The 25572-nt window shown below is 47.1% G+C and overlaps 1 protein-coding gene across 2 annotated transcripts in view; it reads right to left on the minus strand.

Annotated features, from left to right (window-relative positions):
- The window catches only part of LOC126517593 (lysosomal proton-coupled steroid conjugate and bile acid symporter SLC46A3-like), a 101640-nt gene extending 79819 nt beyond the window's left edge, over positions 1-21821 (minus strand). Inside the window, exon 1 of one of the 2 annotated variants that reach the window (XM_055064363.2) lies at positions 20370-21821. In XM_055064363.2, coding sequence (XP_054920338.1) covers positions 20370-21327 — 958 coding nt within the window. In that variant the 5' untranslated portion in view covers positions 21328-21821. The remainder of the gene's footprint in view (positions 1-20369) is intronic. The other variant, XM_050167358.3, reaches the window with a different exon arrangement.
- Between the last annotated feature and the right edge of the window lie 3751 nt (positions 21822-25572).

Here is a 25572-nt window from a genome sequence, read left to right on the forward strand (position 1 = left end):
TTCTACGCTATGAAGCAAAAGCTATAGCACCGAAGCGCGCCTCTTGCACCGCTGCTGGAAGTAGTACCACACTTTTGTTCACGTTTTCTTACGTGGCAAATAGAAAACAATAGTTTTATCTTTTATAGAACATATTTTAAATGATACACAAGATTGACCAGTCAGCTACTGATGTTTGTTTGTTTTGTATGTTTAGTTTGCTATTCCGAGTTTTCACATGCGCGAGAACGTCGCAAGTTTTACACAGTCCAGAAAGGCTAGATGGCGGCTTTGGCTTTTGACGAGCGTTCGTCGGTCGCTTGCTGTCCCGCTTGCCAGCTTCGTTGAAAGACTGATGAGCAACTTCAGCAATAAAAGATTTCCGAAGCTCACAGAACAAGCATTTACAGTGTCTACGTGGAAACCAAGCAAACGCATATGAAAATGACAAACGTTCGCATGTGCAAAGGCATGAGCGAGCCGGCATGCTGTGCCGGCTCTAACGGTGCCGGCGCCGCGGTTACGCATCCGAGTCCTAACCACGGTGTAAGGTCCTAACCGAGGTCATCGGAACGCTTCTTGGCTCGGACGCAGGCTGCGTTTCTCGCTGTTCGGAAATCGATACATAGCGTACGAGTATGAACATCGGTCAGCTTCCAAAATTCACGCAGAGTTAGTCGTCTGTGTGTTCACTAAAGCAAAGGAGGTATGAAAGATCCGAAAAATGGAAACCGGAAATGGAGATAATAGCCCGGACTACATTGCGTACGACTGCATGTGCAAAAGCTGCACTCCCGTAGCGTTGGGTTCATACATGGCCATGAGAACTTGTGGGGCTAAACATCAGCGCTACTAATGCAGTGCGCTCAGGCCCGTGGGCATAGAGCTCACTGATGTATTCTAGGGCAATCGACATTTGGTCAAGTTGGTACTGGTTGAACATCTTGAAGGGGCAGCGCAAGACGAAAAACCAGGAAAAACACAGGAGGGCGCTGAACTCTGGACATCACTGGCTTTAGATGGTAGAACTTAAGTTGGCGTACGCTTCCTAATGAAGTTTAAAAAACTAAATTATGGGGTTTTATGTGCCAAAACCACTTTCTGATTATGAGGCACGCTGCAGTGGAGGACTACAGAAATTTCCACCACCTGAAGTTCTTTAACGTGCACCTGAAAGTAAGTGCCCACGGGTGTTTTCGCATTTTGCCCCCATCGAAATGCGGCCGCCGTGGCCGGGATTCGATCCCGCGACCTCATGCTTAGCATCGCAACACCACAGCACTGAGCAACGACGGCGGGTCCTAATAAAGTTAGTTGCAAGTTCAGCGCTGTCCTGTGTCTTTCCTGCTTTTTTTGTCTTAGTCGTCTTGCGCTGCCGCTTCAAGATGCTCACTGTGTATTCGCAACGTCGAACAAAAATTTTAATTTGATATGATGTCAAGAAGAAGCGAACTGAGAATGAGGCGTGTGTGTGCATGTGAGGGCGAGAGAGAGAGAAAGGTCATGAAAAGGGCACGGACAGAATTATTTCGAGCCCCTATTTTTGTGTTAAAAGGAAGGTCCTGGACCTGTAAACCCCAGAAAAAAACAAGCGATAAGCCTCAGAGCGCCGTAAATAAGTTATTTATTAGGTTTTTCTACAGCCAGTTTTGGTTTTGTTTCCCTGGAGAATACTGCGTCGTGACGTCATGACGCGGTATGTGGTCACGTGGTCACTCCGAAGTTTTCATATTCGTTGCGGCTCGCTCGGTCGTCCGCTATGCTGCTACATCGCCCCTCACAACGAGCAGCAGCAGCATACAGGCGACAAGGCGACGATCCGAAGCGAGTGTGAAAACGTCAAAATGCCGTGCTTCCACGTGACCACATACCGCGTCATGACGTGACGACGCAGTACCCTCCAGGGCAACGAAACCGAAGCTTGCTGTAGAAACACCTATTAACATAAATTATTTACAGCGCTCTAAGGTCTGTCGCTCTTTTTTCTGGGGTTTACAGGTCCAGCACCTTCCTTTTAACGAAGTTTCTCTAAATAATTAATTGACCAAAGTATTACGCTAGTACCCCTTAAAGAAGCTAAGGACCAGGCAGGTGTGAAAGAAGCTTGGTAAATACAGCTGCCCCTCGTCACGCCAAGACTTGATTTTAGAATGCTACACAAGTGGCCGAACATTTCATTTATATTTTAGCCAGCAACAAAAACTAGCCGGGCAATAACGCTATATATATCTTTACAGTTAAACGCGGAACCGACAATGCTCTCAGGAGCAAACATTTCTAAGATAGGCCGAGTGAAGATAAGGTCGCGTAGCAGGAGAGATCTCAGAGAACAAAGGAAAACCCGCAATGCCAAAAGCAAATAATAGCCTTTACTTTCAGTGCCGAGACAACCACAGATAAGGCGAAGATAGCGAAGATCACATGTGCTCTCTTTCGTTGAAAGCAAAGTTCGCGCGGCTGACGCACGATGCCAATGCTTTTGTTTATATCACAGCAGAAAATGTGTTCTACACATCAGGCAGTTGAACGCGACGGCTTGCGGACGCCACCATCTAAGTAGGTGGCGGTCACATCAACGGCCCAGGGGTGGTTGCGATCCTTTCAGAAATTCGCACAGGCCTCGAAAGCGGTTTGCCGTTTGTATGCGCCGGAAGCTATGGCGGCTTGCGAGCACAGTGGAAATTCATAGTGAAACGCGAGAAGTGAATAACAACCAATGGGACCAAGTTGAGTTTCTTCGAACAGGTTTGCACAACATAGCGAAGGCAAAGTCAATTGCATTAGTGTAAATGCATGACTTGAAAACGAACTGGACCAGTTTCAATAGAATTTACGTGTGCGCACAGTGTCGGAAAGCAAACTAGCGGCGCTGTGCGCCGGCCGAACGCTCCAAAGCCGGAACGAGCGCTGTTTGCTGTTGCTTCTAAATTTCTTGCGAGCAAGTAAACTGACAACTCAACGCGTTGAATGAGAAAACGGCGTCTTCTGCTTGCAGCGCTAAAATAAAGCATGCTACGAAAACGATATATCACCTCGCGGCATAACATGTGTCGTGATCAGCTTCAGACCTTCCGAGGCAGTTATCGTTCCTGCTGCCGTGCCTTCAGACAAAAGTAGGTTAGCGAGAATATTTTTGCTGCTTAAAGCATCAGCAACACTGATGCTGGGGCAGAAAGCTATATACGAGCAAAAACGAACATCGTTATAATTTATTAAGGAGCCTGCCTAAACAAATCACACTGATTTTGAACGACTGCAAGATATTGAAAGCAATGTTTTGCTCGCGGGTAAGAAAGAAGTTCCTTGTAAAGTGTTTAGAACAAACCGGTATAGTATCAGTCGTCACCATTTCCCGATGCGAAGTTTCTTATCCAAGTCGCGCTCCGATGCATGACGTTTGCTTCTTTCGTGAAAAGGTGAAATAATAAATTGCTCTTTCTACCGCGACGACACTGATAATGGTACACAAGTCTTTCGGTATCCGCATCCTTATCATTTCCGTGCTTGTGTGCGGCGACGACGGGTTGAGAACTACGAGGCATTTGTACTCTATTACAAAGCTATGATTGTAAGGTGTACCACAAGCGATATTTGAATATGATTGCATGATTAGAAAAAAATGAACACCTGGAACAGGCAAGGCTTCCAGTACCCTTGATTCGATAAAAGGGCGATCGTATGGTCTGGGCAAGGCACGCTGGAGAGTCTGGAGTTGTTTGCCGAAGCGGGAACGGTAACAGAGGCCACGATTAAAAATTAAAGTAGCATTCCAGGATTTTGCGCACTGAAACCCCTATATGATTATGATGCACGCTTTAGTGAGGGGGGGGGGGGGGGCTCCGGATTAATTTTGATCACCTTGGATTACTTAACGTGCACCCAACGCACGGTACACGGGTGTTATTGAATTTCGACCCCACCGAAATGCGGCCGCCGTGGCCAGTATTTGATCCCTCGGGCATAGCAAGAGGAGGCCATGAGTAGACTCTTGGTATATCAATTCTGGATAAGGTAAGCTCTGAAATGTTTGGTCTCCTAACAACGCGAGTAAATTTCGGGAGTCTGTACGTTTGCCCAGGTCAACTACTCACAGGGAACGCTGTTCACGAGAGCGAAATTTACAGAAGAATAAAAACGGGCAGGCGTGCATACGGCAGGCATTACCACATCCTGAGCTCTCCCCCGTCGTTGAAACGCAAACTGTGTCATCATTGAATTATACCGATGTCTACGTGGAGGACAAGAACACGGACAAAGAAGCTCGAAGACATGTTAAGAACCGCACAAGGAGCGGTGGAACGAAAAGCGTTAGGCGTAACGTCAAGGCGCAGAAAGAGAGCGGTGTGGATCAAACAGCAAACGGGGATGGCAGTTATTCTAGTTGACGTTAAGAGAAAAACATGCAGCTTGTTAAACAACGTATTGTGCAGAGCGAACAACCCATCAGAGTTACAAAAGTGGTGCCAAAGGAAAGGAGGCACAGTCGGGGACGGCAGAATATTACGTGGGGTGATGAAATGAGGAAATTCGCAGGCGCAAGTTGGAATCAGTGCAAGACAAGAGTGATTGGAGATCGCAGGGGAGAGCCCGTCGTCCTTCAGTGAACATCCAGTGGATACGCTTGTCCCCGCGTCTCTCTTTCTTTGTGAGTTTGTTTTAGTTGGAGCTGCTATAATCTCATGATGCAAAACCAACTGGCCCAATCTTTCACCTTATTAACATAAAAATAGGTCGATGATGGTTGCGATGGTGTCTGGTCTCCGGAAAAAGGAAAGTTTGGATGTATAACATGAAGCATAAGTTAATGAATTAAGTTGTGGCCTGGCTTATTAATATGTGCAGCAACTCTTTAGTTGTGAGAGGTGAGAAAATTCCGCTTCAAACCACAGCGAACGGGATTGGCCACCGCGCCGAATAATATTGAAACTTGATAATGAAACAAAGGAAAAAAAAAAGTTTTGCGAGAGCTCTCTAAACTTCGAGCCTACAGAAACAAAGACTAACTTTTAGCGTTGTACCGAGGTTTAGCTTTCAACCTAAATAACACCAGAACGAAGACCGTGACCAGGTGCTATCTTTTGTAGCGATAATTCTTCAGCTCGTGTTATTATCGCCTTACATTGTTGGGTCGCACGCCTCCGAGCCGCCGTTATTATCGTGATCAGCCACCTGGCTTGGTGGATGATATCGGATGATAATTTCGTTTAGGTAACCGGTTACCTTTCTTAGACACAGGGACGACCCGGGCTATTTTCCAGACACCTGCAATTACGCGGGATCAGAGGGATGTGTAAAGAAATGGGTCCTTGCAAAATACGGCTATATTTTTTTTTCTCCTCTGGATTTTTTTTTTTTTTTGCATATCCCATTGAATAGAAGAATGAGTCGCCCAAGGCTCCTACAACCCCATTTATATTCACGTGACAAAAGGCTGTCTAGCAAAAGAACTGTCTGCGTAGACTACAGAAACAGTAAACAATTGTCACGTGCAAGAGCACGGGAAATACCGTCCGCTCGCAGCTGCGCAAGTGAGAGGCAGCAGGTGGGAGCCGAACTCTGCTGTTAAGCGTCACGCGTGCTGCGTTTTGCCAATTCAGCGGCTGTCCTCCCGTTCACTCGAGTGGTCGTTTGTGTTTTTTTTAGAACATTAGGCCGGGAAGTATAAACCCGCGCCACTCACGGATAAGTACTGAACGCTGGTTGGTATACGCTCGTGTCGTGTTTCTTTCTCGCCCACTTGTTTATCGCGCTCTTCTTCGTCAGTCACAGAGAAGGTGGCAGATGTGTAAAGTCCTAGAAAGAAAGAGAAAAGACAGAAAGAAAGAGGAAGAAAGACAGAAAGAAAGAGGAAGAAAGACAGAAAGAAAGAGGAAGAAAGACAGAAAGAAAGAGGAAGAAAGACAGAAAGAAAGAGACAGACAGACAGACAGACAGACAGACAGAGACAGACAGACACCTGCCCCTTGACGTTTGCAACTACCGTTACACCTCATACGCAAGGCTTGTGATCATACTTTATATGCTACCCCACCCCTTATGTATTACCCCGGAAGAGATCTTTAAGGAAATGAAACGAAACCAATGGATTCTCATTATGTTACCAGGCTATTCAGGTTTACCTTTGTATTTTGCAAATTAATCTTCAACTCCACTCTTACAATTTATTGTTCAAAGTCCTCCATCAGTCGTGGTAATTGATCCCGGGTGGTGCTGAACAGGACAATGCCACCTATAAACCAAAGGTTGCTGACATATTCGCCGTTTATCCTGACTCCTAATCATTCCCAGTCTTGGACGTATGTAACCGTGAAGAATAATCTTATCTTAGTGCTAGAACTTTGGCTAGTTACAAGCTTGGGACGAAAACAGCCAATGAAGCAAGAGAAAAAAAGAGGGGAAATGAATTTGTAATATAAATGTAAATGATAACTTGAATACTTCTAAGCATGCAGTGAATAGCATTAGCCCGACATCATACACATACACAAATACCGAATAAGGTGTTGAACTGGGGGGTTAGAATAGCAAATGCAACCATGGATTTAGAGATATACCCAGAAAGTGGGCCGGAGCATGGTCACCGCGGATATAGGGTAATCGGCAAGGCATCGCACGCGTGATGCGGAGGGTACGGGCTCGACTCCGGCCTGCCGATAGTTCTCTTCGTTCGCGTTCATTTCCCTTATCATTTATACAGTTATATTACACAACAATTAATTTCCCCTCTTTTTTCTCTGGCTTCATTGGCCATTTTCGTCCCAAGCCTGTAACCAGCCAAAATTCCAGCATTCAGATCAGATTATTCTTCACACTTACATACGTGCACATACGTATATTACGCCCTACCGATCCTCGAATACTCGTCATGCGTGTGGCACCCGTCTCACAATCGTATGTCACCAGCGTTAAGCAAAGTCGTATGAAACTGAAAGGCACGTTTGCCAGGCTCTCGATATTCCACGCATATTGTAGCTGCAATTAAACAAGCCCACCAATTCACAAAGCTCTATTCGCGTCGCCTAATTGCTCGCCATTCGTTATTTTCATTACGTGTCACAAATGAGGCCAGGAATATCCTAATCACCGCCACTGAAATCGACGTAGCGAGTGACTCAGACATCCCATAGCAGGCACTGAAAGCACGAACGGCAGCAATGTGTAGTTTTTGTTTTTCTACACGCAGTAAAACTATGGAACGCACTTCCACATACCGGAACCACTTGTTGAGGGAGAAATACATACCCACAAAAAATATACGGCCCATCTGACAGCACAACAGTAGCGCTATTATTTCTCCCTTCCCCTTTTCTTCTCTCTCTCTGTGCTTGTTCAGAGGCTGTAGCTGCAATTTAAATACTTTACAGTTCACTCTCTCTTCTCCGTTCTTTTATTGCATTTCGTTGTATTCCTGCCAGTTGCATCTTCGCTTGGCTTATTTCATTTTGGTTTTTTTTCTTACTTCAACACGGCGCCTATGAAAATCTACGACGTCACGACGAGCTGATACGGGAACTTCACAAGGCGGCTTCGCCCCCATCTTTCACGGTTGCGTTTTTTTTTTTCTTGCTTATCAGAACTCGTCCCACTGCAAGAATAGATTTCTGGGTATTGCAGAAAGGTAAGTTATTGACACAGCTCGGGTTATCTTTATCACTAGTGCCCCTTCAAGCCTCCGAACAGCAGGGGCAGCAGCTGGCGAGAAGGTTTCGAGGTGGCCGACATCTTGAGAGCAGACATCTCGCGCCATAAATCTGCTTCCGAAGTTGCACGTCACTTGGTTGAAGAAAAAAAAAGGCTTTGTTCTAGGCGGCACTGCTTTGTAACGCACACCATTGAACACGTTATCAATAATGCATGCTTCGAAACAAAAATAAATAAATAATAATAGTAATAATAATAATAATATTGATAATAATAATAATAATAATAATAACGGAAGAGCTCGCTTGTTACTGCGTTGCGGTAAAGTAAGTTAATCTCGGGAGAACAACAAGGAACAAAAATAATCCAGATCCAACGCACGAGTTGGAATCCATGTGATAGGATAGGATACAGAGACTCTATTAAAAGAATAATCAGAATAATCACTAATGGTCGGGGCCCCTAGTCTGGGTCTCCGCTGGCTCTTGCCATATCCTCAGCTCTCTGGATCAGCTTAGGCTGATCGTCGAGGGCCGAGATGGACAGCAGTTCCTGCCACTGCTCCCTCGTGGTGTTCGTGTCGTGGTGCTCTATGTTGTGTAGCGTGTACTCCCACGTAATGTGGTATAGGATTGGCGTGGTCGTGCCTGTAGGCTTCGTCCATTCGTCCCTGTAGGCTGCGATGCGATGTAATATGTGCAGGTTCGTGTAAGTGCCTCTCTGGAGCCTACGTCAGGCAGCGGCATCCTCTGTCTTTGTGAATGGGCACTTTCGTGAAGCGGGTAATTAAGCGCTACAAAAGGTGCCACCTGATGATGCGCTTTACGACTTAGCGGTTATTGCGTGCTTGCCAGGCAACCCGCACGGCCCGTTCGACCACGGATTCCCGCGATTTATGAGACCACACCGCCCTCAGAATCGACCCGCAGGAATCCACAAGATACCGACTGCGCTCCAAAGCCCGAAAATTAAGACTCAGGCTGAGAAAGCTTCGCTTCAGAAAACGCATCGTGCGCTTGAAGACGCACGTTTGTTGCACTGCGGATAGTTAGGCACCGCTAACTTCAGGGCGTGATATCACAGATAACAGAGCCAGTCACCGACGCACAAGTAGCGGTACAGTCGTGCGCAAAAGTCTGAAGACCACAGCATATGCAAAAAAAAAAGGCTAATTTATTAGATCACAGTCGCGCAAGGTGAAATTACATAAGGGAATGACGCTGGTCAACCAGGCACATTTGGGCAGCACACTTGGTTTCAGAAAATTAGCAGCAACTCCGGTCCTTAAATTTTTGCACTAGAGTGTACGTAGTGCAGATGGCTGTAGATAGGCCGATTCCTTGTACGAGTACGGCTTTCTGTGCGAGCTACTCGGCAAAAGAGCGGCAAATTCCGATTGGGTTTGCAAACAAAGCTTCGAAAAATAAAGTAATAATGAAATCAACAGCATTTACCTGCATTGCCTGCGTTAACCAAACGGTATGTCAACTTGTGAAGTGAAATTCCTAACATCAATAGATTCATGCGGGCGTACGTTCGCACCAGTTACACATTTTCCGGCGGATGTAAAACTTCGGTTAGTGAGAACCAGTTGCGCTGGACCTATGAACCACGTGCGAACAGCCATCATTCCGTTGAATTCTGGCAGCTGCGTATTACTCACAATGGGAATTATAAATATGTGCCATAGGAAAATCTTGCCCTCGCTTGACAAACGCAACCTTCAGCCAACAGTGCGCTTGCCTTGCAGAGGCCGGTCATTCGAAGCGTATACCGACTGCTGTCGCCGAAGCTCTTAAGTAAGCGCAGACTGCGAGTAGCGCAATTCCATGCCACTCATACCGAAAAGAAGAAAGCAGCAACGATCGCTTGCGTTCTTAGCGTTTCCCACAACTTAAAGATTGACCAAAGCGCAAATGTAAGAGTGGCTTCTTGGCACCAGACAATCTTTGAAAAAATGTGCAAACTTGCTGATACGCAGCCCCGATGCTAGTGAACGGGAAGGCGTCGCCCCAACTTAGGGTAAGAGCGTGGACAGCCGAGAGCTTTAGATTAGAGGACGCAAGCGGCTTGCGTACGCAAGAACTACGGGCCACGGTACTGCACATGCGCAGACCCGCCACGTCTGCGTCTGCGCATGCGCGTTACCGTCGCTTCTAGTTGCGCGTACGCAAGCTGCTTGCGTCCCCTAACCTAAAACTCTCCAGTTTGTCGAGCGCCGCTATCGCGTGGCCGCTGTTCGTGGGGCATAGCGGGCCACTGTATAAACGACTGGCTGCCCGAGCATGCGGGTAGCGTGAAGTTCAAACGTAGATGAGTGGCTTGTTACGCGATGCTAGGATTGCGGCTTTCAGCCCACGTTTTATGAATGCACAGAAAATGAAGCAAGCGGCGAACCAGCTAACCCGAGAGTTTAAAGCAGCATTAAAGCACACTGTAAGCTCGGACAAGCCCGTCCGCAACGCACCAGTCTCCTTACCTGCCCAAGAGCTGAGGCACAGATCGAACAAAGGTATAGATTGCGATCCGGTGGGCCCCTGTTTCCACGCAAAGCACACACAGGCTGTCCCAACTATCATGCACCAAGATTTTCAAAGTATGCCAACGCCACGTAGCTGTATAGAACCAAGGTAGTGTATGTTTGTCGTCGCTAGGAGATACTCAGAATATTTTGTGTATGCCAACGAACTACATAATTAGTCGTAATTAATGAACTTCTCAAGTATCATAATTAGATGAAAACTGTTAGACATCGACCCGTTCGTAGTAATCGCTACAAAGTAAACCCATACGGGTTCCTCGAAAGAAAAGCCTCGAAGTTGAAGAAAAATTGTCAAACTCTTGCCTTTGCTTCGAGTTGTTGACAAATTCGACTTCGCTCTGCCATCTGCTAGCCGCCTGGTTGGCTCAGATGGTAGAGCGGCTGTCCCGGAAAGGCGGTGGTCCCGGGTACGAGTCCCGGACCAGGACGAATTTTTCTTCAACTGCGAGGCTTCTCTTTCGAGGAACCCCTATGGGTTTCGTTTGTAGCAATTGCTACGAACGGGTTGATGTCTAATTTTCTTTTTATTAGATAAAAACTGTCAATGAGAAAATTGTAGAGCGACATCAAAAACTCCCAATACAACTTTCTCTTGCTGAATACGTGCTACATAAAAGTGTTTTTCCGAGCGTGAAACAAGCCCGCGAACACATGCAAAATTGCCGCGCGACTGGCCGCTCGAGCCACTCTCGATAGCGAAGGTCTCGAATCTGGCAGCCTTGAACGAGGGTTTACAAGCCACGTGCCTGCTATTCTAAGTTCATGTGCTACGTGACACCATCGCGCAAAACTGGATGCTCCCCATCCACCCACCTTGGCTCTGAGTGGCGCTGGCTAGGAGTATAGTAAACGTAAATACTCAGGCTAGTGAACGGATAGCCGGCGCTGCAGCACAATTGGTAGGCAGGCGTAATGCGGAGGTCGTTGGTTCGGTCCCCACCGGCGACAAGTTATCTTTTCGTCTACTTTCATGTCCATTTGTCCCCCCTGCCCTTTATTTTTTTCTACATTTCAATTTCAACCACAGCTAATTTCCCTTATGCTATCCTTGGCTTCATTGACTGTTGGCTTTATATATATATATATATATCACCAAGCGATGACCTAATGAAGAGTTGACGGTGCCAACGACTGTATACTCGTTTTCGTAGTCGCTTTAAATCAAAGATCGCGTACCGAGTGCTGGAGGTCACGTGACGTGTCGAGTTTTGAAGGCGCGGCACTTTGAAACGTCAGAGGATCTCGCAGCATGGAACATTCGCTGGCGAAGCATGGCTGCGTGATGTCCCACAAAACGCTGCTCGCGGTTACAGAAAAAAAAAAAAAAAAGATACTCCGCTCACGTGTACGCGCGACAACAACGCGTGTTTTTCAGTAGGCAGTAGTGTTATTTATACTGGCCATAAAAAGAAGAGCCTCAATTCCAGCAATATTTTAATGCCTCGATACATCGCTGTCAATGCTTCGCTTTTCGAAGGCGACACTGCGAACTTTAGTTTTTTTTTCTTCTTGATATTTGTTGTACTTAAATGACAAAGCTACAAGGAGCCTCGTGGTCTGCGTTAGTGAAATAGTGCGCAGCCTTTAACTATTTCCCTACCATGGCGAAAATATGTTTTTTGTAAGTTACGCCAAATTTTTTTTCTTTTTTAAAGGAAATACTGCACTAAACGTTCTATGTAATACATAAATAAAAAGCAGAATGAATGCACGTTTCACGCATAAAAGATTTATTAACGAGATGTCATAAAAAAGACAAAGTGCCAGAATCAAGATTGTGGAATAAAATTCAACGAAGTTTCTGAAGACACGCTTGCATCTACTCAAAAAATATGTAACGGAAATTCTGATATAAAAATGTATTGCCGTCTAATAGGCAACGTGTCCGAAAAAAATCTGAATTTTTCATTGAACAGTGATTCCACTACAGAAATTTAACTGCAAGCCCTACAGTAGTGCGTGCCGGGCTGCGGCCACGGATGTTCCTGCCTGGTTTGCGACGTCGTCGCTCTAAGAGTCTGACGAACAGACAGCGTCCTGAGAGTCGCTGCTGCTCGATTCATCGATAAAATTCCGCGACATCTGTGATACCGCGACGTCTGTGATCTTTCAAAGCGCACGCGCCGATCTCGGAGGCGGCCATCTTTGCTTTCCACTTTGACGATCGCGGAACTTCGGAGCGCGTTCAAAAATCACCGCCTGGTCGGAAAAAGCGAACTGCTTAGCAAACATGACTATAGTTCCCCTCCTTCACGTACGATAGCGCAGCATGTCCGTGAGCGGCGCGGAAGGTCTAGAAAACGGCCTTTCAAACTGCTGGACGCATATGGGACCTGAGAATAAGGTTCCACCCCATCTGGTGCCAGCGCGCACCTTTCGTCACTAAGGGCTCAGTTCAAAAGTTGATTCTCTCTCTCTCTCTCTCTCAAACTATCGTTAGCGGGCTAACTATGCGCAATGGGCGCGGTACGGAAAGAATTAAACGGGACACGACTACGTGGCGAAATACGCTGGCTGTCGGCAAGTTAACACTGATCGCGACAGCCAGCATTGTTTCTCGGCAAAGATGTGAAATCAGTTTTAAATTTTGTTGCAATGACGTTCGTGTATTAGATGTTATACACCCAAGCGACCCGTAACAGGGCTTCTTAATAGAGCCCTACTTTGCGGCATTGGCATCCACAGCACACGCTTCCATGTCCTTGCGTTCGGGGGCGCTGAAGATGCTGCAGTGCTGCTTGAAAATTATTAGTAACTGAATAGTTTCAGTTTATACGTCATCCACACACACAGTACACCTCACTGTAGTCATTGTCATACTTTTATTGTACACGTTACGCAAGTACATGTTTTACGCACTTATACAACGATCACTTTTAGGTCTCTATACAGCCATCTTACATTTGGTTTCCGCCGGTCATCGAGTCCCTCGTTCGCTCAACGGCATCTCTTGGCGCACTTTGGCCTTACTTGACCCTTGTACCACTGAACACTATAAATCATCATAATTATCATCCACAAGATCAACTTGATCACGAGAGCGAAGAGCGATCGAACCTCCGGCGAACGTTTCACTACCGATCCGCTAACTATAGCATAAAACTGGGCGAAGCGCCGAATCGGGGGCTACCGATGTTACGCGACACTGTGCGCTTTTAAGAGCCCTCATGCAGGGGAAGCCCTTAATATCCGTGCGTATCTCATGATACACGAAAAGTAATGTTTTTCGAAATACTTTTCTGTATATTTCGTTTTTCAAATATCGCCTGGCACAAGCAGTACAAGAGAACAGGGCAAAACGTGTTATCAACGCTCGAATTTATCGCCATATTATTACCTAGCGCCCAAAATATCAGCCACAGTGGTCGAAGCATTAGTGCTCACTTGTGCTGCCTCCCGTGCACTCTATGTATAAGCCGACACTATCGAATGGAATTGACTATCTAGATATATATTTCGACACAGAATATACGTAACGGTAATGTTTAGACTAGCCGAAAGCACGCACGCACGCAGACAAAGCATAACGCACCACTCAGTCGAACAATATTAACGTAATTCGAGCAAGCTCCGGTTCCCTTAATTAGAGTATCCCGTTCATTTCGCTTTGCACGCGGATGATTTTTCTCACGCTTCATAAAGTGACGATTCGCTCGATATTGAGTTTACCTTCATCGAGCAAATTAGGAGGCAACTACGTTATTTTCTCGCACACTAATGAACTAATTCGAGACCGCCGCAGCGCCGACAAAGAAATGACAGCCTGTAGAAGCACGCCGGCCCTGAGCATCCTGCCTTTTGTTTTCCCCGGAACTTATCAATGCCGGGACACCGCTATCACGACAATGTCGACGCTCGCGCATACGTTTGAACGGCGAGGCACATATCGGCCTCCTAGATTGTGCTACAAGGTCGGCAAAACGATAGGAAGCGACGTGCCGAAAAAGAAAAAAAATGGAAGCGCGCACCCCCGGCAACAAAAGATCGGAAACACTGCAAGCGCCGACCGTCGTGTGATGACGTCAGCACCGAAGTGGCCGCCGCAGCGTTTGCCTGCGCTGTGTTGTTGCTGTCCCACTTATTCATCCCAGTGCATCTGGTCAGAATAGAACGAAAGCTGACGAACATTGCTTGAAATGTTCTTAAAATATGCGCAAATAATATTGACCGCAAATAAAGACGGGCACAGCGGAAGAGAACACAAAAACAACGCGGGCGGTAACCTTCAACTGGTTTATTCGCGGTTACCCGTGGGCACACGTAGGCAAATAGAACATGCGCAGAACGCAGCAAACGAGAACACTCATCCGCCTGGCGGGGCAACCAATTATAAAAAAAAATCTATCTCCGATTGAAACAACCTAATGGAAGTGTCACTAACACAGTCTTGGCCTTTCTTTTTTGTGTGACAAGCCTACATTAGTTCGCGTGCAGTCTGGTCCTGGCTTCTCCCCAGAATCTTTATCTCCTTAAAAAGTGGTGCACAGGAAAGTCTATTTGCGGTCAATATGACATGCAGTAAACACCAACTAGGCCAAACTGAAGTTCTTCGGAAAATGTGCTCATTAAGCAACATGTCTTTTCTTTTTCTTTCTTAAGGTGCTGTTAAATATGCTGTAAGACATAGTCAAAAGTAAGGATGAACGCCGTCAAGAACAATAACAGAAAAATAATAGCTTAAATATGACGATATCTTGTTTGTGGTGAACGTTTTTTTTTTACGACTGACTGATAAATCTCAGCTACACAAGCTTCTGTCAAAACATGCTGGAAGACTTTTGAAAATTGGATTTCTATGCGGAAATCGGTCGTTCACACTGCCTGACCATGCGATATACAGCAAAAGCAGCACAGCCAAAAATCGGCTTAGCACAGGTGGTGCACAAATTTAACGACACCGGGTGCAATATTTGTTATTGACCTGACGTGTGTTTGTAATGACGTGCGTTTGTAGAATATGAATCACCGAAGACTGCCTGCTGTTTTTTAAAATATGTGATTTGAGACAGAAGGACAACTTTTGCTAAGCCAGATTTACAGCAGTATATAGAAGACGTTATAAATTGTGCGATAATTGCCAATAGGTTGAAAAACAAAATTTCACAACTCAATCTTCGATTAGTAACTCCAGGGGTATGCTGTAGCGCACACATTGAAGTCAGCCCGTGCAAGAAGCACAGATATTTGATATATCTCTGTGCCTAGCACCAATTTCGATAAACTACGGTGTAGGAATATGTATAAATAGTATATACATATATATAGTGTATATAATAGCTGTTTCACTTCACGTTTACTGCTCCGCCAAAAAGTGCAGTGAAAAAGAATGTCTCTGGAAAAAGAATGTATTTTTCCCCGTATAAAGCATATACACCTGATATTGTTACTCAAAATATTTAAAAAGTTACACTTGCACGTGACACCTGCGGCTTAATGGATGTTTCACATCTGCCGCCATGGCCGCAAATGGCATTGGCCCATATCAAGTCAGGTTGCAAGTACGCGCGCATAAAATGTCAGCGATTGGCTATTGTTTGGTATGTTTATCATTACAATACATACAGTGTATGAACACATATGCGTGACAGTGCTGTTCTAAAAAATTGTAGCACTGTGCTACGGACTTGCTGGATGTGAACCTTGCTATCTGCTGTGCATTTGGGTACAATTCAGGTACAGGAGCCCACGTCGCGTGTTTCGGCGCCTTAGGCACTTGTGCCTTTCTTGAAATGTATAATAAAACAAATTAAAGTGGACGCCACAGCTGTTGACATATAGAGCACTTCACGCTGCATGCGAAGGTCGTCGGTTCAGTTGCCGCTGCAGGGAGAACCATGGCTTCTTCCACTTTCGTCGGGTTTTCATCGCAACGATTTCTCTATCCGCCGTGACTACGCCGATAAAACTGCGATTTGGGATAGTTGGTAATTTGTCATTTCGGCATACAAGAGCGCACGAAAACCTGGACAGACGGTGTCGTTCTTCCAATCCGTCCAGATTTTTGTGCGCTGTTGTAGGCCGAAATGATGAACGTGTCCTTTTCGGAAATTTAACCCTCCGGTACATTTATTTTGACATTCCAGTAAAAAATAAAAACGTTAATTTTCTCTGTGGCTTTATTTCGCTTCACAGTGCAGCCATACGGGAAGAAAAACCCTTACTCGCAATATCCACTAATCACGCATAAAAACTCGTATCTTTTCATACGTCACATGGCGAATATCTCATGCTATAGGCTCCGTATCCAATATATAAATACACGGTTTCCCCGCATAAAAATTCGCACGTTTCCATATTTCATACGGGGCATGTACCATATGATTACAATAACATATGGCGATTACGTAGTTTATTATGGGATTGTTGGATATGGGGAAAAGGACATTCTCTTTAGATAATGTGCTGCATGATATCGAGCCGAATTCTCGTTTCTACTTTTCCTTCTTGCAGTACACAGAGCACCGGAGAACGCGCTACGGAGCGTGGTATATAAGTGCGATCTCCAGGTGGATTTCCCGGCTACAATGTGACCGTGACTATGACCACAACCGCAATCTGTACAGCGACGCCGACAGTGCGATCGATATATTAGCGAGTACTTTGCACTTGATCTGGGCGAATAACTTCCACAGTAACCATAGCAATCGAGCGAGCAACAAAATTCACATTCACTGCCTCAAAAAGCTCAACTACGCGGCGCATTCAAGACACCGCAGTGCGCATGACTGTTTCCGTCCGGATGTGGAGCTGAGGGCGAGTTCAGCCGTGTGCTCTTTTCACGCGATGAGGTTGGTCTTGGTGAATAGTTCTTGTCGCGTTCCACATTATCATCTACTGATTAGTAGCTCGGCACTGCAGCTGGCTCTTTCTTGGCAGCGTCATGCCGGCCTTTCTTGGACCAAGTGCATTTTGTTTTTCCATCTGCGATTTATTCACCCGACGTTTCTTCTGAAATAGCTAACGTATTTCAGTTAAATTCTTCGAGGCTAGAAATGTATTGAAACGTTAGCGCTAAGCACAACAGTAGTCGAATAAATTATTGAATGTCATATACCTGCGACCTAATGAAACGCAAGAAAAAGGGTTGAATGTACAATCACTACGCAATGTATTGCTCTAACTATTACAAACATACTTATGCTGCCTGGCGCAAGTGAATCTCCCAAAGCGTATGCACTAATTTGCTGCTTCTAGACGATTATGGATAGATATCGACAATAAAACGACGAAAAACGATGGAAAAAAAACGTTAACACCAAATTTCTATTCCATGATGAGGTAGTAACGCCAAGCGGTCCGGATTTGTGCCATTTCGGAAAAGACTTAGTAGTGGTCTCCAAGAAAATGTTTCGCCAAGGGCTTTATTCAGGCTGTGGCTCACTGAAATTTTCTCTTCTCTCGCTTCGACTCGTGATTTGGCATTGCTAGAGGTTTGCTTTAATAATTAGGCCTCCTTTTTAGCGCGGATAACCAAGCTCGTGGCATCTGTCCCATAATTTTCTCTGTTTCTTCTCTCAGCTGCGCGATCACGACGTGTAAGGTTGCAAGTGGACCGAACATACGTGTCCACACTCTTTACGGCTGCAGCAATTTCGCTGCTAAACGAGAAAGTGTGGGCCGCATTAAATGCATGCACCTTTGACTGAGACTGCTAACCGCATACCGTAAACTACACGTAGACCGCGTGGCATATCAGCGGGTTATGAGGGCGCGAAGCGACTTCATCTGTGTTCCTGCGGCCGCGCCCGCGCACAGTGTGCTTTTCCAGAGCGAGCGTCGTCTGCTGCGCCATCGTTTCCAGGAGTAGACTGCAGGCACAAATAAAGTTTGCTCCAATTCAATCCAATCCAGTAGACACACACCCCGCCTCTGCCACCTGTGAAGAAGCCCCACGTCAAACTTCGCGAGCCATATTCCTCCTTTTTCGTCTTAACTGAGCGGCGAAAGCACCGGTCCAGTATTTGCAGGATAGAAATGTGAAGCTCGTTGCTCATGCCAGCTTATCCGGGCATGTGTTTCGTTTCACACCGGCTTTTTGTAAACAGAACCACGGCTCTAAACTTGTAGTCGCCTATTCGCTGACATGATTGGTAAAAAAAAAGAAAGATAAAAATACATTTCATTAAACTCTGGGGTTTCATGTGCTAAAAACCCCGATGTGGGTATGGGGCACACTGCAGTGGCGGTCTCCGGGCTGATTCCGACCGACTGGGATTGCAAAGAGGAAGCTTTGGCACGGGCCCAACTCCGATGCCGCCTGTTCAAATACATGTAAAATGCAGAAACAATTTTATGAGATAACCACTTGAACGATTTTGATTAACTTAGTTGCGCTTGAAAGAAAAACTTAAATTCTAGAGACTGTTTGAAGCGGAATTTTGATTTAGGACTTCAATTCCCTTAAATTTTTGAAAAATTGGTAAGTTAGAAAAAATAGAAGCAAGAAGTTTACGAATTCATAGCTCTGCACCAAGAACAGATATCGCACTATTGTACACTGCATCCGTTAGAGCATCCTAAGGGGACAAATTTGATGTACAATTTACATCTTATGTGATTTTTCAAGGTTTACAAGGATTTTCCAAAAGTTCTACTCACACATTAGTGGTCTACGTGAAGGCCATGTAAATACATAAATGTTTGCCGCTTTAGATGTACTATTAGGTACTATTTACAAAATAGTGATATCGCTTTATACAAAGCTGTAAACTTGATAGTTTCGACCTCGAAAAATTTGCGACTTTCAGAAATTGACGGCCTAGATCGAAATTTCACTACCAACAGTCACTAGACTAAGTTTTTCTTGTGAAGGCAACAAACCTCATCAAACCTGGTGCAATGGTTGCAGGGAAGAACGATTAGAAGAAGCTTTATCTCCGAGGCTCGTCGTTCCTATCTAAATACATGGGAGATGAGAAATTGCTTTTATCGGCGACCACTTCACCAAATCTGATGACGTTTATTGCGTTTAAAGAAAAACTTAAAATCTAGAGAGCGTTAGTAGCCAAATATGACTTTATGTCAATTATTTAATAAAAATTGATGAAAATCGCAAATTCTCTGAAAACGAAACTATCGTGTTTACAGCTTTAACTCAGCAATGAAACGTGATATCATAATTCTCCAAACTGCATCTCATAGTACATCTAAATCGGAAAAAGTTGATGTATTAAACATGGGTCTCAAGCGTATCATTAGTATGCAATTCGGACTTTTGCAAGACCTTCGTAAACAGTGTAACAAACTCACGAAAAATATAAATTGGTGCATCAAATATGTCCGCTTTCGAGGCTCTAACAGATGCATTATACATAACTGCGTTATCTGTCCTCGGTGCAGACCTGAGAATTTCTAAACTTCTTGCTTCTATATTTTTCTAAGTTACCGATTTTCAAAAAAATTCTTGTAAACAATCCAGTACCTAAATCAGAATTTCGCTTGCAACAGTAACTAGAATTACATTTTTCTTCTCAAATGCAATAAACTTCATTAAAAGCGGCCCAGTGGTTGTCTCAGAAAAGCGTTTCTGCGTATTGCATGAGAGAGAGAGGGCTCTTTATTGGAAAAACAGAGAATTTTGCCGGCGCGTATATAACTGCTGGCATGCTACTCTGTATAGGGATGGGGAATGGGATTAAAAGATTCCAGAAAAGAGTTGGAGAAAAAAAAGGATAAAAGTAAATATGAAATGTCCGAGTGGACCTGATACTAATAATTACAGGTGACATGGCGGGTAAATTTAAGCTTTTGTATAGGAAGGATGCAATTTTTAAAGCTTTCCTATTTGACCAATTTCTGTCAGGTAATTGAACAATAAATCCGAAACCCGTCGCTGTTTTGAAGGGCCGGGCATTGGACCTAAGATGCTCGGTAACGTTAACGGTTCGTGGCAAATCATGTCCATTTGGTGCTCAAAAAATTGTCTCTCGTCGCGGTACGCGGGGCATGTATGTATTGCATGTATGCGAACGTGCACCCAATGAACGGTACACGAACGCGTTTGCGCATCGCCCACATTGAAATTCGGCCGCCACGGTCTGGATCGGACCCGTGACCTGGAGCTTTACCAGCACAGCTGCCACAGCTGCCAATTGCCACTGCGGCTGGTCACGATCGGCAGCAGCCTATTCGTAAGAACCATACTACAGTGTGCAGACTGCTACGTGAAGGTTCCACGGGAGAGAGAGAGAGAAGGGGAGGTACTGACTTTCAGCGTTGAAGAGTATGACGCCGAGGGAGAGGGCGAGCAGCACGAGCCGGTGCCTGAGTCCGTGCGGTCTCCAGCCGAAGGCCGCGTCGAAACCCTCTTTGAAGTTGTGCATCCGCAAGTCCTTGAGCATGTCGCGCAGGCGCGACGTCGACGACGAGGTGCCGGCGTTGAACACCAGCACCAGCAGTATGCTGCTCAGTACTATGCCGAGGGAGACGCAGTACACGGGCAGGTACCCGCCCGCGCTGAACAGTTCGCCCGAGATGAGCTGTCCCAACTGGACGCCGACCAGCAGGGCGCTCATGACGACGAGGAACTTGACGGCACGCATGTCCTCGCGCGAGGAGCGCGACGCGTTGCTCTCGACGATGGCCGTCATGCAGACCAGGCCGCCGGTCATGCCGCACACCAGCCCGAGGACGACGTTCACGTACATGGGCGCCGAAAAGACCAGCACGGTGACTATGGTGCCGGCGTCCAGCGCGAACGCGCCGCACAGGTTCAGCAGCAAGGGGATGCGGTTGCCGTGCTTGTCGCACCACGAGCTGAGGAACACGGACACCACCGCGGCGGGCACGAACTCGGCGAGCACCAGCAGCAGGTTGTGCACGTTCGCGTTGCGGGTGACCGCGTCGCGCACGGTGGCGTTCTGCTGGCTCAGCGTGGCGCACACGTCGTCGGGGTAGGCCGACAGGCACGCCTTGGCCATGAAGAGCTGCTGGGTGACCACGAAGCGCATGGCGAACGTGACGGTGTAGAGAAAGAGCACGGACTCGAGGCCCAGGCCCCGGAAGAAGGGCACCCATCGCTCGCGCCAGCTCAGGTGGCGGCTCTCGGCATCGCACGGAGGCGCCAGCACCACCGATGCCGAAGAGCAGCAGGCGACGCTTTCCTCCAGGACGGGACCCAGCCGCACGGGATCCTTGGGAGGGGACGGTGGGTCCATCGTCGTCATCTAGCCCGCTCGCAGGAGAACGACACCGTCATCACAGACTGATGCCCGCACGTGACGCGGGCCCGCGTGCGAGGGTGCCTGGCTGCTGTGGCGCTCGCCCCGACTACGCTGACTACGCGCGCGCGACGCCCTAGCGGAAAGCGCGTCGCCTCACCCCGCGAACAGCTGGCGATGACGACAGAGAGACGCGCCGCGATCAGCCGCGCCGCCAGTCTCGCACGCTCACGTGCCACGAGCACGCATCGCTCGCCGAGCGGGAGCCGGCTTCTATCGTCGGCCTGCTGGTAGCGATAAAGCCGAGGGGAGCAGCACTGTTCTCCGGTCGCTTATCCGATCCTATCTGCCTGCGCCATGGCGGATGAATCGCAAGCCGAGGCGATAGGGCGTTCGCAGCGCTTATGAGCCGGCCGTCGAGGCGATGGCACAGCGAGAGGCGACGCCTGCTCAGCTGGCGACTTCCCGTTGCGAGCGTTGCGCGACCCTTCAGAACGGACCGGTCCGGAGAGAAGGTTTTCCAGCGCTCTTTCTTCGGTCACTTTCCTCCGCGCCGCGACTCTGGGCGCTCGTTGCTCGCGAGTGAAAACTACGGATGAGCAGGAGAGGGGGCGTGGAGATAACGCGAGAATAGAAAATGCGGAACTGGCAAACCCGTCGAGCACTGGCACTCCGCGAACGGTCTCGTTTTTTTCTCCGCAATCGCAGCTCGAGAAAACGCATCACGCAGTTCGTAGCACTTAAAAAATGCGGTTAACTGTTACGTCTGGTCTGCCACAGGGTTCGGTCCTGCCTTCTCTGCTCCTTATTGCCTTTATGAATGACATCGTTCAAGTTACTGCGACCATGTTCTTAAAGTAAGTATAATGCTGATCACTGTTTTCTCTGCTGAAATACAATACACAAGACAAATTACAGAAAAAACATTTCTCGGTCTCGTGCATCAAGCGAGCAATGGCAAATGTAAGCTTTAAAAAAGTGTTTCAGTGATTTTTACAAATAACAACGACTACCGTTTACGTACTTACTTTAATGAATCGTCCCAACTGGCGTCTGTTGACGAGTGAATTCAGAAACCTTGGGGTCACATTCACAGCCGATCTAAAATGGCACAGCAAGATTGATCAAATTAACAAAAAGGCGCTGCAAAAATTTGGCTATCGAAAAACGAACCTGCGGAGTGCCAAAAAACTATGTAACCGCTTATAAATCCCTAATAACATGCGGCGATTATCACCTCACTCGCTTGATGACCGCTCGATTCTAATGTTAAAATTTAGCGTCAGAAAATTCAAAATAAATCTATCAGATTTATTGGCAAACAGTATGATCGTTATTTTTCCCCATCATTGCAAGCTAGTTCGTTATTTCTTGTATCGCTTGCCCATAGACGCACCTCTCACCGTATAGTTACATTGCACAGAATTGTTCATGGAATAACGCTCTCCAAAGCACATATCACTTTCACTGACCCCTATCCCCTACCAAATAGGTGTAGCAATTCCTTAACTATTATTCTTCACTGGGCTATAAATTCTCCTTTCCTCCACCACACCAGCCAGATTCGAAATGACCTTGATGCCTCATCGCGTGAACAGACTAAGGACGAATTTGTCACCGAATTAACCGTGTGTTTCGTTACTTCAGTCTGCTCTCCGACCTGTGACATTGATTCTTGTTTTTTGTGATTACATTTTTTTGATACTGTATTGCTTGTGTTCAAGTTAATTCATGAAGCCGATTCCCTGATCCTGTGTTATCTTGTCGTGTAAAATGCAGTATTAGTAAATAAATAAATAAATAAATAAATACATAAATAAATAAATTGTAGTGGGTAATATGCCTGTGGCACTGTAGTTGTAGTGGGCAATATGCATGTGGCACTGTGCGGACTGCCACCGCTGCGGCGCGAGACACGAGCTCGGGCTGTTGATGCGAAGCGCTAGGACTCGTGAACTAGAGCTACCTGCGATCCCCCGACGAGCTGCAATAAACCCCATTTCATTTGGTGGAGGTGCGGGGTAACCTGGAAAACTGGAACTCCGAAGCCGGACGCTACTGACTGCTGCGACCATGCCTGACGAAACCACCCAGGAAGATGCACCACAGCCTCCGACGGTCATCGTTTCCGGTGCATTGCGCCAGCGTGATCCTGCCATCTTTAGCGGCACCGATGATCATGACGTGGAGGATTGGTTGTCATCTTACGAAAGGGTGAGCCAGCATAACAAGTGGGACGACGTCACCAAGTTGCACAACGTGCTGTTTTACTTAACCGGCGTCGCGAACCTCTGGTTCCGAAACCACGAACACGATTTCACAACGTGGAGCAGATTCAAGACAAGTTTCACAGAAGTGTTCGGGCGCCCCGCTGTCCGCAAGCTTCGCGCAGAACAACGCTTACGGGGGCGCGCGCAACATCACGGTGAAACGTTCACAAGTTACATCGAAGAGTGTCATTGACCTGTGTAAGCGCGTGAATCCGTCAATGGCGGAACAGGACAAGATAAAACACATTATGAAAGGCATTGATGAGGACGCATTTCAAATGTTGTTAGCGAAGGATCCGCGTACCGTGGCCGAAGTTATCAATTTGTGCCAAAGTTTTGACGAGCTACGGAAACAACGCATCTTAGCTCGGCGCCCACCGCCTACGGAAGACTCGTTAGCAGCATTGGTTATTGGCGACAACCACACAACTTTGCTGACGCAAATAAAAGAATTTGTGCGCGAGGAGGTCGCGCGACAGCTCTTGATTTTGCCGACCACGGAGAAGCCTTCTCAATATTTGGCTCCAGCGATCCGACAGATAATTCAAGAGCAAGTGACCGAAGCTCTTCCACCTCCGTGTCAGCCGGCTCCCGGCCTCTGACGTATGCTGAAGCCGCTGCACGGGCGCCTCGTCTGCCGGGATTCTCTCCTCCGCCTTCAGCGCCTCTCCAGCCGGTGTTCTCTCATCCGCCTTCGCCTCGCCAGCAGGTGGCTCCCTTTTTCAGCGCACAGCAGCAAGGCACAAATCCTTGGCGCACTCCTGACAACCGCCCAATATGCTTTGCCTGTGGTACACCGGGACATGTAGCGCGCTTCTGCCGCCGGCGCTTGCCGGCCTTCGTGGGCACCGCGCGACCACCCAGCTCCGGCTTCCGACCATTCCGTGTGCCTCAGCGACCACCACCGGAAGTCTACGCTGCTGATGACATACCAGCACCGCAGTCACAGTTCTACAATACTCGTCGCTCGCCTTCACCTCGTCGGCGCTCACTCTCACCCATGCGTCGTAGGCCCAGTGCCATTACTACTGAGGCGGAAAACTGATTTCCGTAGTTCCTGAGGCACGAACTGCGTCATCGTCGGAACATCCAAGTCCTCGTTTTTCCCCCGCTAACGTTATTGAAGTGTCTGTTGATGGCATCAAATGTCTTGCGCTCGTCGATACAGGTGCTGCTGTATCCGTGATTAGTGAGAAACTTTGCCGTCAATTACGGAAAGTGACCATGATGCCTTCAGTACTATTGCTTAGAACAGCCAGTGCACAACAAGTTCAGCCAGTCGCTATGTGCACTGCCAGGGTGCTGATTCGAGACATTTTGTATTCGATTGATTTCTTTGTGCTAACTTGTTGCTCCCACGATGTGATTCTCGGTTGGGATTTTCTGTCGCGCCATCACGCCGTCATTGACTGTGCACGTGCTGAGGTTCAGTTCTCCGTTCTGTGCGATTTGCCATCTCACGACTTTCAAGTTCATGATGTTACCGGGATCTGTGTAGCTTCAGATACTGACCTTCCCCCTCACAGCGCGGTATTTGTCCCTTTTTCATGCGCATCGCTTGCCGAAGCGACGGTCATGTTTTCACCCGCTGCCGTCTTCATTCGCCGCCAGCCTATATTGTTGCCTTTCGCCCTCCTCACGGTTCACCATGGGGCTGCAGAAATACTGATTTCTAACCCAAATTCGTACACTTTGGCTTTGCACTGTGGCGAGACTATTGGTACCATCGAGTCTGTGGACGCTGACGCTATTGTGCATTTCCCCATGGCCGACGACGTCGATACTGCCAACGTAACAGCACTGACGCCCCATGTGTCATCTAACCGAGTCCCACCGGATGTTTTTTGTCGCTCTATTGCCGATGACCTCGAGCCGACGCAACGTGAGCGGCTTATTACTCTTTTAAATTCTTTTCATGTCTCTTTTGACTGCAACCAAGCATCATTAGGCCGTACAAGTACCGTCTCTCACCACATTGACA

Source organism: Dermacentor andersoni, chromosome 11, assembly GCF_023375885.2.
Source record: "Dermacentor andersoni chromosome 11, qqDerAnde1_hic_scaffold, whole genome shotgun sequence".
NCBI classification, from domain to species: Eukaryota; Metazoa; Arthropoda; class Arachnida; order Ixodida; family Ixodidae; genus Dermacentor; species Dermacentor andersoni.